Source organism: Crinia signifera, chromosome 5, assembly GCF_055691185.1.
Source record: "Crinia signifera chromosome 5, ASM5569118v1, whole genome shotgun sequence".
NCBI lineage: Eukaryota > Metazoa > Chordata > Amphibia > Anura > Myobatrachidae > Crinia > Crinia signifera.
This window is the reverse complement of record NC_139221.1, coordinates 161,817,063-161,834,190: the sequence shown is the minus strand read 5'-3', so window position 1 is coordinate 161,834,190 and position 17,128 is coordinate 161,817,063. Positions and strand designations below refer to the sequence as shown.

General features: G+C 42.2%; 1 protein-coding gene across 10 annotated transcripts in view; it reads right to left on the bottom strand.

Annotated features, from left to right (window-relative positions):
* Positions 1 to 17,128, bottom strand: part of IKZF1 (IKAROS family zinc finger 1) — a 104,834-nt gene that overhangs the window by 77,081 nt on the left and 10,625 nt on the right. For 8 of the 10 annotated variants that reach the window (XM_083188192.1, XM_083188191.1, XM_083188196.1 and 5 more), the window contains exon 2: positions 3,984 to 4,037. The exons of the other annotated variants lie outside the window; for them this stretch is intronic. In XM_083188192.1, the coding sequence (XP_083044318.1) occupies positions 3,984 to 4,037 (54 nt within the window). The remainder of the gene's footprint in view (positions 1 to 3,983; positions 4,038 to 17,128) is intronic. 10 annotated transcript variants of the gene reach the window in all.

The following is a 17,128-nucleotide window of genomic DNA, read 5'->3' as shown; positions in this document are numbered from 1 at the left end:
CATCAGGCAGATTACTCTTCTAATCTCAGTCAGTGATTCAAGGAGTCTGAACAATCTGTTGAGTTGTCTGTTATGTTAGACTTCTCACATCATTTTGTGCCTCCACAATGCTGCCATGTATGTGCTGTGTGCTGACTACACATGTGACATGATGACCTTATACAGTAGCTTGCTGGGTTTCTGTCATTATGTTTATTGTCTAATGGGGACCCAGAGCAAATTAGTTTGAGGACCCCTGTTCTAGGGCGATACTGTAGACAATCCTTTTATTTCGACTGCATCTGTGCAATAAATCAAAGGATTATATGGAAATCGAATGGGTCACCTGAAGCGATGAGCGTACCTGCCGGTCGAATGATGCATCGATAGGTATTATAATATTTATAGTATTGCATGAGCAATCGCATGTGGTTTTTAACCATATGCGATCGCTCACAATGCGATCAGTGGGCGACAGGAGCGCTGGCAGCGGGTTCAGGGCGCGGGCGGCAGGATTGCTGGCAGCAGGCAAAGGTGTAGCACAGCACTATGCAGGAGGGCTGGCGGGGCAGTGGCAGAATTTGAATAAAACAATTTAAAGCACTGGGCAGCCCTACTGAATGTGAGGCCTCTGACTGGCTGACCCAGTGTTTTAAATTGTTTTTTAAATTCTGCCACAGTGCTGTGCTACACCGCCATCTGCTGCCAGCCCTCTTCCAGCACCTAATGTGGCATCACAGATGCACTTTGGGCACCATAAGATGCGATCGGATGTGATGGGACATCGCATTACGATGTCCCATCGCATCCCATCCGATCACCCTAGTGTATGGGCACCATTAAGGTGACTGCAAGGAGGCTGTGCCAATGTTATTTACTGATGGAACTAATACTTTCGGTACACTGAGCTACAGCACCAACAGGGCAGCCTAAAGCCAAAGTCTTCTGCACACGCCACAAGCATTAGATCATAAATGCCAGTTGTTACCCTTTGTTACATGCACATGGGCAGTATGAATGGGTGCCCATACGCTTGTGATTAGATGGAGCAAGATGTCGGCGTGCGTGGAGTTGAGAATAGAAAGCATGGTGAGCGCAGCGAGCCCCGCGAGGGGACGCGGATACCTTCACAGCTATACGCGTCCCCTCGCGGGCTTCACAGGTATCCGCGTCCCCTTGCGGGGCTCACTGCTCTCGCCACGCTTCGGGCTCGGTGGCTCGCTGCACTCGCCACACTTTCTATTCTCAGCTCCACGCCGACGTGGATAGTGGGGGTATGAAAAGGTCGTAGGACGCGTACCGCTGCCACTCGCGGGCTCGCTGCACTCGCCACGCTTCGGGTTGACGTTGATAGTGGGGGTGGTACACTATGAAAAATGGCATTTGGGGTCATTTCACAAGTTTACTACACATTTCAATGCATTTTGATGCATTTCAGTGCAAAATCGGGTGCGATCGCATCGCATTGCATCGGATGCCATCGTATGGCATCCGATGCGATCGCATATGATTTTTGACCAGAAATGCTCAAAAATCGGTAAAAATCGCATCGCATCGTATACCATCGTATGCCATCGTATGCCACTACATATGGCATACAATGCCATACGATGGGAGCCGTGATACTCCACAAGTACCAAATGTTTTCATGGTAGTAAACTGAATTCCAAAGTTACAAAGTTATTCCGTTTTTTTTTGTTATTACTTATCTACTAGTTACCAGGTAAATGCCCAAAAGGAGCAACACCTGATTTGACCCTCGGGCACCTCGTGGCTTCCGGCGCACAAAATACTTGATTCGACTCCCCCACCCTCAATAAAGGGGAGGAGCACTTTAAGTCTTTTAATATATTTATTATATATACATACATTATTTTATTGATTATACAAAAAAGCTAAAGCCCATACACATCAGGTGACAACTAGTCACTTTGGCGTGCTAAGTACAACAAAAAAAATACTTGTATATTAAATCTTAGTATACAATGAAAAACTGTTAGTACATAAAATATATCGCTCAGAGAATGGCTTCTACACATCCGGTAATCTGAGACAGAAAGAAAGCTCTAGCGCCGGCGGGATGAACAAGGCTTAGTCATACCTCCCAACTGTCACGATTTTAGAGGGACAGTCCCGATTTTCGGGTCCTGTCCCGCTGTCCCACCCGCGGCAGGCATTGTCCCGCTGCGGGGGGTGGCAGTTGGGAGACCCCCCAATCTAGTAGAATAGACGCTGTGCGCATGCGCACAGCGTCTATTCTCGTATGAAAATGAGGTTGCGGCTAATTAGCATAAGCTGCGCCGTCATTTGCATACGCCCCACCCGCGCGAGTGTCCCTATTTCTTCAGGTCAAAAGTTGGGAGGTATGCTTAGTACATAGACCTCTTAACTACAAAATGATTTACAACATCCTACATTTTAATAGTGAGTAGAAAACTGTCACCTTCCACTAACCCCAGACAGTCCTAATTTCTAACAACCACATTCCGAGCTGTGCAAACCTATTTACATCACTAATTCACACCTTCCAAATGTTTACATACTCACAACATATGACATCAAACAAACATGTTAATATTGCCTACTTAGGGCCAGATGTAATTACACCTCGAGTTCGCTCGTCGTGGGTGATGCTGGACAAACTCTGGCTTTTTTTAAAGGGGCAATCACTGACATGGCAAAATCATGCCTTGTAAATGATTGCCCCTTGTAAATTGTATAAATGTGGAAAAATAGGAAAGCAATTTTAATACGCATGATTTATGGCCAACCATAATGGTCTGGTGATCATAATGCTGTCATGGTGAGGAGCTTATTTTATGTGGAGGCCTTGCACTGGAGCTCCATCTGCCCCATTGAAAATCTGGCCCTGGTTGCAGCTATGTTACCTTTATTGACATTCGCTAGTCTTCTAAGCTAGGGTACCTGCCACATAATAATTCTTTATGTAAATGTCTCATATAACTATAAGTCAATTTCCTTACATACAACCCTGAAGAATATGTTGGTGCTCTATAAAAAAGAGAGCAGAGTTTGAATCTCACTTTAGCATTTCATGTACAGATGTTGATTTCTAAAAGGAACAATAACTTAAAATAGATACTGAATCTATTAAAATGGGGAGCTACACCAACTGCCACCCCAAACACTGCCAAACATTACCATCTGGGACTGGCAATTGGTGGAATTTGAATATTGGAATTTTTCCCCACATCTGCAGCTGCCATTGATAAGATCCAATCAGGGCATTTTGCTGTAGATGTGGGAGGAGCTTCAGCTGCTGTCTGTAGAGGTTATCATTTTCTTTATAGTCCTAACAGCGCTGCAGTCCAATCTCAAGGTAACATCTGGCTCTTTAAGAAGCAAAAAGAGCAACTGCCTACAATTGACATCTGCAATCTTACAGCACAAAACTGTACTGCTTTATTTTCCTATTTCATACTTTTGAAAACTAGTTTCAGGGAGATTATAGTTGGTAATAGAATTTAGCAAAGCGCCCCATTGAGAGGGTGTGTCATGCTCCACCCAAAGGGCGTGTCTAGATCCATATATGGAGAGATTGTGAAAAGAGATTGTGAATGTGGCACCTAGAATCGTGGGTGTGTGCTGCTACAGCTGAGAGGAATCTTTTAAAATTACTTATATCCAAATGTAGATGAGCTCCAAAGCAGTTAGTAAGAGCTACTATACTTGGTAAAGTGCTGGGAAATGGTGCAGATGATTTAATATAAATGTATCTGTCTCACCCCCCCCCCCCAAAAGAAAAATGTAACAGTGTAATGCGGGAATGTGGGCTAGGTGTAATGAGGGAGATTGCTAGATTAATGAGGGAGAGAGGGAGATTGCTGCTATTTCAGGGAGTCTCCTGCAGAATGCAGGAGGGTAGGCAGCTATGCCCTATTTACTCTTGCACAAACCAGAACATTATTTTTAATTGGAACAGCGTGAATACTATATCTTCTTAATTTTATATTGCCTTTTAGAATAATTTTTCATGACCTCACCTGACATTTGGGTCATATCCTGCGCCTCATCTGTTTCCATGTTTCTCTGATTATCTGTAAATTAAATTTTAAAGACTGTTAAGACTTATTTAAAAGGGATATAAACTAATATCTTCAATTATTAAAATATTCTCCCCTTACTTTGTTTCCTTCTGTACCTGCCTGGGTATCAGACAGGAACAGACCTTGAGCCTTTCATAAAGAAAAACAGAATTACAAAGATGTATAAAGAAATATCATTAGTAGCACAGGAGGACCAAATTTGTTATTTATTGTTAATTTCCTACTGCATAATAACCCAAAATGCAAACTGACTGCAACAAAATTAAGCAGAAAATTAAATGGCCTTGGGTCATTGTAGGCACAGAATTCATTCTCTCGGCTGATCCATACTTATGTTCCTTTTAATTTACTGAGCATGCATCGATGAACCTTGAGTCAGTTTGGTGACACGCGTACAATCAGCAATCAAAAACGAAAGCAATTTGCAGAAGAATGTCTCATTTGCCCAAGCAAGGCTGCATATCTGAGCAGGAGCCGTCGCTTGCTCCATTAATAATATATACACCTCAAACACTGGCAGATGGGTAAAACAGAAGCTCTGGTCTTAAACGTATTATGCGTCCCATAGTCAGACCATACTGGCCCTCTTCTACTTAGGGAGAAGTGAATCTCCCAAAATAGCAAAACAAACCCGGGAGAGAGAGACAAACCAGACCTTCCTGTTTAACTTAACAGATGGCTCCATAGCTTTGGAACAAATAGTAGGAAGCACTTGCCCCTTTGTTGCAACACGTAATGTTCTAAAGACTGAGTTGCAAGCAAAGGAAAGCACAAGGGAAATGCAGACTTAAGGGTAGTTGGGTAGAAACTAAGTAAAAGTTTGGCTTGTGCTAAAGACCTGAGTGCTGCTACTCTCAGGTGTGTTCAGTGCACATCTGGTGACTGCATACCTAAGAGGGTCTTGTGCCAGTTCCCAAAACAACTCATTGAATTACTTAAGAAAATTTTCAAGTTTTAAGCCCTTAGTAATATGTATTAAATACAATTAGATTATATAGTAAATTAGCTTAGATTTGAGTCAATGGTACTTATGTATTATCTGGGCTCCCATGTTAAATGCACCTAATTTTTTCATACCCCTACTATCCAATTACGCATGGAGTTGATTTTATATAGTGTGGCGAGCGCAGCGAGCCACCGTGCCCGAAGCGTGGCGAGCGCAGCGAGCCCCGCGAGGGGATGCGGTCTCATAAGAAAAACGGGAGCCCAGATATTACATAAGTACCGAGTCAATTACTAAACTACATTTCAAAACAATGCAGTATATGTTAAAGGATTCCAATTGCTCACTTTAAGCAAATCATCAAATTGATCATACGCAGTAGTACTCTTATTATATCATGGTTTATGTTTTACTAAGAATAACACTAATTCAAACTAAATATTCATAATCCTAGTATCCATTGATAACATAAGTAATATTTATATTCCAATGTTATTTTAGCTTTCTTTAACAGTCAACCTAAATACAGAAGAGGTACTGACAATTTCCGGGCGCTGACCGGATTCACTCTTTTCCTTAAACTCTTGGTTTTACCCAAAAAAGAAAGGAAAGAAAAATACACAATGGTGCAGAACAGTATAAAACACTGGGGTGGTTAACTGATTCTACCCAGGGTAGGTGAAAGCTGGACTCGTACCCGTTAAGATGGTCTACTTTTTCAGGGTAGACAGATCACACATTCTTAAGGGGCGGTGACGTCACCGGGGGGATTCCAGTGCTTTTATCCAGATGGTATATGAAAACAGAAGATACACAAAATAGTGCAGCACAGTTTTGAACACCAGATACACTTTTTCCAGGATAGTATTGACTGGACTCGTACCCTTTAAGGTGGTCTACTTTCTCAGGGTAGACATATCAAGCATCCTTAATGGATGCTTGATATGTCTACCCTGGTGTTCAAAACTGTGCTGCACTATTTTGTGTATCTTTTGTTTTCATATACCATCTGGATAAAAGCACTGGAATCCCCCCGGTGACGTCACCGCCCCTTAAGAATGTGTGATCTGTCTACCCTGAAAAAGTAGACCATCTTAACGGGTACGAGTCCAGCTTTCACCTACCCTGGGTAGAATCAGTTAACCACCCCAGTGTTTTATACTGTTCTGCACCATTGTGTATTTTTCTTTCCTTTCTTTTTTGGGTAAAACCAAGAGTTTAAGGAAAAGAGTGAATCCTGACAGCGCCCGGAAATTGTCAGTACCTCTTCTGTGTATATTGTCTCTGTATGATTGGTGTTTTCATACCACTGTACAATCTCATAGGCTGCGACAAGCGCAAAGGTTTTCTTCAAATTTGTCTTTGTTACTAGTCTACCTAAATAAACAGGGTCATACCCAGAACTATGTGGGCCCTATAGCCACATTTTGAAGGGGCCCCCTGTCCCGATAAATATTTACAGAAACTTAGCAATTATTAATTTTATGCCCAATAATAGTGCCCTAGATCATTTTCTGAACCATAGTAATGCCCCAGTTAATATTATGCCCCATATTATTGAGCTAGTTTATTTTATAAACCATCATAGTTCCCTAGTTTACATGATGTCACATTGTAGAGTGTCCAGTACAAATTCTGCCACACAATAACCCTAATTTACATGATGACATATGGAATTTCCAGTTCATATTGTACCACATTACAGTAACCCAGTTTATACTGTGACACATTACAGTGGCCTCCATTTAAAATTATACCACATCACAGTGCCCCAGTTTACTATATGCCACATTAACGTGACACAGTTCTTATTATGTAACATTAATGTGCTCTCCACATTACAATACACATATCAGATTATGGCACATTACAGTTCCCTTATCTTTATAACCTTATCTAGTACACACTCCTCTCACTGAAAATGTCTTATCACACAATTTAGGCATTGCGATGAATCAGACCAAATTGCTTAGCAGGTAAATTTGGGAAATTGGTATGGAACTTCATTACATGGGTCCAGGCCCCACTAAGCCCCTGAGACCCATAGCAATGGAACCCTTTGTACCCAATATAATTACTGTATGCCCATGTAAATAAATAAATGCCACACTCAACTTTACATGCACTCACCCTCTTTGTAACAAAACCATCAAAAAGTATGTTTATTGTTGTATTTAAGGTTTTTAATAGGATGTAAAAAACCCTCTATTTATATATTTCTTATATAGTGCAGCAAATTCCATTGCACTTAGAGGTAGGAAGGCCCTGCTCGCATGCTAACAATTTACAGATAGAGCTGCAGCCATCTGTTGAGCCGGTGTGCCAAGGCAATCTGACTCGGCGCGCCGTTTGCCAAGACATGGACGTGCGGGCGTCTCACACACTTGCAGCATGCCAAGCAATTCAAATGAGAGCGGCTCCATCTGTATAGGAAAACAGGTAATGATATTCAATGATATGTGCTATCTATTATATAATGGTCGACCAGACTCCAAAGTTTCTTGGTGGGCTGTATGATATGGTCACCCAGCAATGTTCAGTATAAATGTTTTGTTTTCTTGTACAGTTTACAGTTTCTTATATAGCGCAGCATATTCCGTTGCGCTTTACAATTGGATATGACCCTTATTCAAATCTGATCACATTTTCACAGAAATTTGTTCTTAAAATGGGCAAAACCATGTGCACTGCAGCCAGGTGGGGCAGATGTAACATATGCAGAGAGAGTTCAATTTTGGTGGGGTGTGTTGAAACTGAAATCTAAATTGCAGTGTAAAGAACTCTCTCTATACATGTTAAATCTGCCCCACCTGCAGTCCACATGGTTTTGCCCATTTTGAGAACAAATTTGTACTGCGATCAGATCTGAATAAGGGCCATGCTCGGACTGTAGAGTGGGGATATAAATGTATAGGAAAAGTTAATGAAGGTTATGTGGGAAGTTCTGAAATTTGATAAGCTTGTGTGAAGAGGTGAGTTTAAGGGTGGTTTGGAAACGAAACGATTGTGCTTGTGAGTGCAGCCCAAAGAAAGTCCTGCAATCGGGAATGCGAACGAATAATGAATATGGATGACACACATAGATCTTGTGAAAAATAAAGAGATCAGGTTGGGAGATATTTTGATATAAGTGAAGAGATATACATTGGTGTAATTTGTTTTATGGTCTTGTGTAGGTAAAAGTATTAAATATTAAATATGGTAGAATATGGAGGGACTGACAGAGAGGTTTTGCAAATAATGAACATCTACTGCGGAGGATAAGCCTAGTGGGGTAGAATTGATTGTCAGTGATAGAGATATCAGGTTGGTAACGAGTATTCGTCAATGGAAATAATGTATAATTAATTCTGTTTTTTAAATATTCAGTTTGAGGTGCTGAGATGACATCCAGAATGAAATGGCAGAAAGGCAATCAGTGACCAATAAACATGGTGACAAGACTGAGGAAGATAGGTAGATTTGTGCATTAGAAGGACAGGATTCCCGGGATTGGATTTACATGTAATAGGGAGCAGTGGGTGTGGGAAGCAGAGAGAAAGAGCATAAGGAGGAGTAATGATTGTTGTAAGGAGCATGGAGAGTTGGTGTGAGGAGAAGTGAGGAACTTTGTAGGGAGCAGCAAGTGAGGGAGAGTGAGTGCAGCGAGCAGTTAGAGAGGGTGGGGTTAGTGTTACAAAAGCAGCCCATACACGCTGCTATGAGTGCTGAGCCGATGTGTGCTTTGAGGTGCGCGCTCCCGCGGCACCTCATCGCACAGTACAAAAAGTATGTGCTTGCACATACTTTTTGTACTTGGGTTTCATCACATTGCATGCACAACGGATGCACATGCAATGTGATCCGTGCTAGTACAGCACGGAAAGCACGCCCACAAAGCAGCGTGTATGGGCTGCTTAAGAGAGGGTGGGTATAGGGAGCAGTAAGAGAGGACAGGAGTAGGAAGCAATGAGAAAGGGTGCAAGGAACAGTGCTGGTGGGTGTATAGGGAACACAGGTTGGATGTAGGAAATGTGTACCTGTGTAATGTGTAGCCAGTCAACTGCAGCTGGTGGTCCGGCAGCCAATCAGAAATCGTTGCTGCAGTTGCTTCCCTGACTGGCTACCAGTCAACTAGCTCCGATTGTCTGGCAGCCTGCGCTACATTTGAAATGCTGCCACAGTTGAAAACATGAAAGGCTCATATACTAAAAGCTCAGCATTGTTTATATTGCTATACAACAGCTACTTTTGATCCAAATAGTCCCAACCATCATATACTGTATACTGTAGATTAATATTCAAAGCATCAGATTATGGTATTAAAGACCATGTAAAAATAAGTCTATAGAGTTTCGCTGCTACATCAAAATTAAATTATTACACAATAATTAAATAAAGAAATTGGAGTTCAAAAGCTTACACAAACATACTTTGAATAGATGTTCGGGCCACAACGTGATTGGCATCTGAAAGGCACCTACAGTATATACTTGAGGTAAAACACTAGTCCCACATATCCAAATTACTCCTTCTTTGCAACCATTAGGATGGAGTTATTTAATTAGCTGTGATTTTTTAACAAAACCTCACGCCTGAAGGCTCCCCTATGTGTTTATATCCAACTACCAAGAAATTAGACCCTTAAATTGAGCTTGTGTTTCGTTGATATGAACTTTTTACCATTTCTAAATGCATGATATGTATAAATGGCAAGCCATGAGTAAGGCTTTCAGGAGCTTATTATTAATTGGGAGCCTGGTACCCCCTATAATTACGTTTCCCACTCGACACTAATTGCAGCAGTGATTACCTATAAATTGCTCCGGTATGGTAACAGCAACTTCATGTCCCTAAAACTGCTACAGAATTTGTAGTGATACCCCTGCTGACATCCAATGCAACCTGAGTTCATGGAATGCGCACAGGCTGCAGTACACACATTGAGGTGTTTGTGGAGAGATCCGCTAGGGTTCTTTCTTTGCAACCCTGGACCTCCTTCCATAGGAAAGAGTGGTTATCTGGCAACAAACACTATCTGAAGATGTATCAAACAAAATTAGCTGAATACTGGGTAGCCCTATTGTACCCCTAATAAAGAACAGATCAATCACTAAAAATATGGAAACTAGCCTTTCCGCTTATGTAGAAAACCCATAATAAATAATGAAGGAGTTTAAGATTGTCAATCTCATCCACAGTTAAATACTTTAAGTGATTAATCACTCAATGAGGACTAATCAATTAGTAAAGAACACAGGAAGGCTTTTATTTAATCTTAGAGATTAAACACTTCCACCAACCAATAGTAGTTACCAACTTGATATGTCTTTCAGTGTTGAGAACTCACCAATCACTACTAGCACACAAGTTAGCTGCCTAGGTATCATCCTCAACATCCTCCTTTGTTCCCTAATTTCAATATATCTCAAAATCTTGCAAAAAACATACCCAAAATACGACCATACCTTGCAATAGACACTTCTAAAACATAATCCATGTTCTTGTTATCTCCCGCATTGATTATTCCAATAGTCTTCTTACTGGGTTTTACCAAAATAAGATTCTCACCACTACAATCCATCCTGAAGGCTGTAGCGAGTCTAATCTTCCTTGCTAGTTGTTCATTGTCTGTGGAGATGCTCTGTCAGTCCCTCTGTTGGTCACCTACTTTCTATCATATTCAATTTAAAATACTTTTACTCACACACAAGGCCATTAACCATACTACACCAAATGTACATATTTTAGCTTATCTCAAAATATCTCCCAACCCGACCTGTTTGCTCTTCACAAGATGTACATCTCTCATCCACATTATTTGATCCTATTCACAATTGCAGGACTTTCGTTGTGCTGCACCCACTCTATGTAATACCAATAAGAGTCACTTTTAGGAGGATATTCAATCTCCGGCGAGCACCTCCCGTCGGGGAGATGCCCGCCGGGCCCTATTCAATGCTGTCTTCCCCGACAGCATTGAGCAGGGCATCTCGGCAGAACGAGCCCGACATCACTAACTGTCGGTCTCGTTCTGCCGAGAACAGCCGGGAAGTGACGAGCTGCCGGCTGCAGCTCGCCTCTTCCCGGCCGCAACTCGCGGTCACGCCCCCTTCTTGCTCCCCGTCAGGCGGGACATTGAATCCCGCCTGCATGTTCTCGGTCGAGATGACCTAGAACGGGACTGGGTCATGGCGGTCGAGCAAGCTCGACTGCTGTGACCCTCACATTGAATACCCCCCTTAGTATCCAAACTTTCTAGCATTCTCCGAAAACTCACCTCTTTTGGCAAACTCATCAGATTCAGGAACTGGCTATATCACCTTCATAAACTTTTTTATCCAATTATTTCCCCACTGTTGAGTCCATTCATATCCACATATATTGTCCTGTTCTTCACTTTCCCATACACCTAACCCCAGGCCATCATTGCTGCGTTACCACATTATAAAGCCTACCATGTACATTTGCAATCTGGTGGACCTTCTATGCAATAGATAACACTTATGCTTGAGTTTTTTCACTGTTGTTTAAAATAGTTTTATTTATGTTATCACTGTTTCCAATTATAAAACTAAATGGAATTTTCTGTGCTATATAAGAAACTTTTAATAAATAAAATAAATAAAAGGATAAATAAATACCTAGCATTTCCTGCATAACGCTGCAACACATGTAAACTTCAGTAGTTAACACATTCAACTATCATCAACATCATAATCTCATAAAGCAGTATAGAGGGACACAGAGGAAGTGTGAGGGGTGACAGAGTGGTCTGACTGTAGGGAAGTCTGTAGGGCATGTGGGGTGTTTGCCCTGCCAGTGCATCATCAGACTCTCTCCATGATGCCAATGTACAATATTAAAATAATATACTTTGTTCCTTTGGAAACACACACAGCTGTATATGAACGTTGTTCCCTTTTTCCATGGAGTCATGGATTTGATCTGATGTAATGGGATTGAGGGTAGCTTTCATGAAACAGTTGTTTAAAGAACAAATTTTTGAGAATTGTCAGTGATCACTGCACAGTCTGCTCTTTAATGGATTTAATTTTCACATTACTCCAACAATACCACATTTATGGAATAAGCCCCATGCATATACTCACTTACACCCAATATGCAATATCAGACATGTTGCTGACCAAGCCTAAAATATGTTCCTTCTTGATGACAGTACTTTCAGGCATAAAGATCTTTAAAAATGTATTTCTTGGGTAATATGCCCAGATACTGATCATTTTATGCACACACTGAAAGGTCCGCTGTTTCAGTTTAAGGGGGATATACACGACGGGGGAAATGGCAGGGCCCTATTCAATGCTGTCTTCCTCTACAGCATTGAACAGAGATCTTGGCAGAACGTGCCCAACACAAGCAGTCGAGAACGTTCTGCCGAGTACGTCTGGGAATTTGCCACGCCCCCTTCTCGGAGCTCGACAGGTGGGACATTGAATCCCACCTGCAAAATCACAGTCGAGCCTGCCAAGAACAGGACAGGGTCCCAGCTGTCGGGCACGATAAGTTTATGTTGATTCCCCCCCCCCCGCCCCGGAGCTAAATGGATAGCCATTGGAAAGGTAATTAGCTGTGGTAAATTAGATACTGCCCTAAGAATTTAGTAACATATGTAGATAAGGTTGAATAAAGATAATCGTCAATCAAGTTCAAACTGTTTTGCCCATACTCATGAAGGAGCTATGTCTGGATTTACTATTCCCTTTGATACCACTTGTGTTGGCATTGTTTTGCCCACTGCTTCCTTTAACAATCCATAAGGTCTTGTTATTACAACCCTGAATTGAATGTTGTTATCCATTAAGTACTTGTCCAATGTTCTCTTAAATGCATTAAGCGTCTGCCAACACCAACTACTATGATATGGAGTTCCACACCTTTACTGCCCTGACCGTAAAAAAAAAAACTTTTTCGAAGGGTAAGAAACCTCCTCTCCTCCAGTCAAAGTGGATTCCCACATGTCCTGGTCACTGACCTTAAGGTAAAGTGTGCTTGATACTGTAATTGTGTCTTTTTTATTGCCAAATGTATTTGTACATGTTAAACATGTCTCCTATTAAACATCTTCTTCAAGTCTAAGGGTGAGATGTATTAAAATACATCGCCGACCTTCGCGGCCCCCCCCCCCGCCGCGATGCCAGCGCATATGTACTAACATATGCGGCTGGCATCGCGGTGCGGTAATGGAGCCCCCCCGTGATACCTGTACTCTGCTCTGCGGGGGGTCTCCGTCACCTCCCAGCCGGCTTCTGCTGCCTACACGCCTGGGACAGCTAAGCAGGCTGTCCCCGGCGCCTCCTCCTCCCCCCCTGCAGCTGGAAGGACGTCCGGCTGCATTGATTGGGGGAGGAAGGGCTTACCTTCTGGGGTCCAGAAGGACCTGCAAGAAGGTAAGCCCAAGGGAGGGGGGAAAGGGGGGGTCGGCGAGGCGGCGGGGTTGCGGCGAAAAGAAGCCCATAGGCTTCTATAGGGTATCGCCACCCAAAGGTGGCGATACCCTGCCCCGCGATAACGGTGCGGCCGGGTAATAGTACATAGGAAAATGCGGTAAAACGGGGGTTTTACCGCATTTTCCCTTTAGTACATCTCGCCCTAAACATTACTAATTTGGCTAATCTATCTAACTCAAGGACTCCTTTCCTTCAAATAGCTTGGTTCCAATATGGCTTCCATCAGTCAGGTTTTACGCATGAAAAAAAGAATGCCTTTACAGTATGTTTTATAGAATTTTTACAGAATAATACATAAAAAAATACATCAAAAGGTACTCTTTACTTAGAAGGGCGCCCACGATTTTGATCGTGGGCATCGTTAGTAAAAAATCTCGGGCATCTCGGGCATTGAATGCACTAAAAAATCGGGTGCGATCAACCGACGAGATGCCCGAGATTTCCCATAGGGAACAATGTTAAATGTCTCAATTGACCCAATTTTCCTGTTCAATGCCTCAATTGACCCGATTTTTCCATAGGAAACAATGTTAAATGGGCCACAGAGGCCAAATAGGCACCCTGGAGTGTATAATGGCCACCCGAATTGTTAACGCCACCCCACGATCAACGTCAACCCAATGCGTGGCGAGCGCAGCGAGCCCGCGAGGGGCGGCGGTACGCGTCCTACGACCTTTTCATACCCCCACTATCCACGTCGGCGTGGAGTTGAGAATAGAAAGTGTGGCGAGCGCAGCGAGCCACCGAGCCCGAAGCGTGGCGAGCGCAGCGAGCCCCGCGAGGGTACGCGGACAGCTGTGAAGCCCGCGAGGGGACGCGGATACCTGTGAAGGTATCCGCGTCCCCTCGCGGGGCTCGCTGCGCTCGCCGCGCTTCGGGCTCGGTGGCTCGCCACACTTTCTATTCTCAACTCCACGCCATCGTGGATAGTGGGGGTATGAAAAGGTCGTAGGACGCGTACCGCCGCCCCTCGTGGGCTCGCTGCGCTCGCCACGCTTCGGGTTGACGTTGATCGTGGGGTGGCGTTAACAATTCGGGTGGCCATTATTCACTTCAGGGTGCCTATTTGGCCTCTGTGGCCCATTTAACATTGTTTCCTATGGAAAAATTGGGTCAATTGAGGCATTGAACAGGAAAATCGGGTCAATTGAGACATTTAACATTGTTCCCTATGGGAAATCTCGGGCATCTCGTCTGTCGCATCGCACCTGATTTTTTAGTGCATTCAATGCCCGAGATGGCCGAGATGGGCGCCCTTCTAAGTAAAGAGTACCCATCAAAACTTATCACGGATCCCATGTGTTATTGCCCGAAAATGGGTCATGTATTGCATGGTAAAAATGGGCTGTAACTGTATACTTAATACTGGATAGATAATACTATTGGGTTAAAAGGCCTGTTTTTACCATGTCGTAAATAAGCACTGGCAGTAGGATAGTGTGCCCTACGGGGAAATGTTCTAAGCCTTGGAGAGTGATAAAGTAGAGAGAGATAATAACCGATCAGCTCCTAATTGCCAAGATTGAAACAGTATAGGAGCTGGTTGGTTGGTACTTTATCTCTCTGTACTTTATCGCTCTTCAAGGCTCAGTACATCTAGTTATATTCTATGTGCACTAGCTGCAAGTACAGGTACCAATATGATGCCATAATTATTAACAACACTTGATTAAATCTATCTATCTATCTATCTATCTATCTATCTATCTATCTATCTATCTATCTATCTATCTATCTATCTATCTATCTATCTATCTATGGTATTTACTTTATTCCCTGTGCTACAAAAATATTTAAAATATTGACAGTACTATTGAGGAATCAGTACAAGTGCGAACACACTGCCGCAGCATGAAAAAGGCCCATGACCACGTGTCACAGGTGCTTCTGGTACACTGAGCTGATCCATTATGAAAACATAATCTGCATGATGCGTGGTCAAAAAAGTGTCATTCACATACATTACATTACATAACATATTGGAAAATTAATGAAACAATTAATTAAATTAATTAAACATAGGGGTAAAATTACTAAAGCTTCTAAAAATTATAAGAGGGGATGTTGCCCAGAGCAATCAATCAGATTATATTCTATCTTATCCTAGAAAATAGACACAATCTGAATGGTTGCTATGGGCAACATCTCGCTTTTCATTTTTTGAAGCTTTACAAGATTAGAATTATAGAGCTCTCCAGTAGCATCACATAGGATATATGTCGTCACACTGAACACAGGATATATGTCGTCACACTGGACACTGGATATATGTCGTCACAGTGGACACAGGATATATGTCGTCACACTGGACACAGAATATATGTCGTCACACTGGACACTGGATATATGTCGTCACACTGGACACTGGATATATGTCGTCACACTGGACACTGGATATACGTCGTCACACTGGACACTGGATATATGTCGTCACACTCGACAATGGATATATGTCACGCTGGACACAGGATATATGCTGGCACACATTACATGTCACACTGGACACAGGATATATGTTGTGACTTGTGACACTGGACACAGGATATATTGTCGTCACACTGACCACTGGATATATGTCGTCACACTGGACACAGGATATATGTCGTCACACTGGACACAGGATATATGTCGTCACACTGGACACTGGATATATGTCGTCACAGTGGACACAGGATATATGTCGTCACACTGGACACAGGATATATGTCGTCACACTGGACACTGGATATATGTCGTCACACTGGACACTGGATATATGTCGTCACACTGGACACTGGATATATGTCGTCACACTGGACAATGGATATATGTCACGCTGGACACAGGATATATGCCGGCACACATTACATGTCACACTGGACACAGGATCTCGGGGATCCGGGCTCGCTCATCTCTACTTTAAACAATGTAATTTTTTACTATTAAAGTTGTCAAAATACAGTAACACAAAGTCCAGAGATCTTTATGCAGATGAAGACTAATGAAGCAGTAAAAAGTTTTTCTGCTACTGTTCCTTCTGTGAAATGTTGTATAATTTAGAAATATATATACAGGTTGAGTATCCCGTATCCAAAATGCTCGGGACCAGGAGAATTTTGGATAACGGATTATTCCGTATTTCGGAATATTTTAATATTTCAATAATGTATTTTGAAGTATCTTGCATTTATGCTGTATAAACACATAATATACACACAAATATATTTTATTACCACATAAAATACACACAAATATATTTTATTTGTTCAAAAAACAAGGTTTCAAAACGTGAAACAAAATGTGTGTACTATCTCAGCACTGAATTTGAATGCCAAGCAATCATTGTCTTGCACATATATAGTGCCAGTTACATATCATGTCCCCAGTGATGCTGTTACAAATGTCCCCAGTGAGTTTTTAGCAAAAAAAAATTTTTTTTTCACTTTCTGGAATGTCCGTATTTCGGAATAATTCGGATAACGGATATTCGGATACGGGATACTCGACCTGTATATATATATATATATATATATATATATATATATATATATATATATATATAAAATATACAGTTTTTCCTGTCATTATTTGGAACCATTTAAATGACACCTAGCTGTGCACTATGCAGCAAAGCTTGGTGATAGCACATTTATTAGAAACTAGGGGTGTATCAAGACTTTTGTTTTTTGGGGTGGTTGGTATAAGCAGAC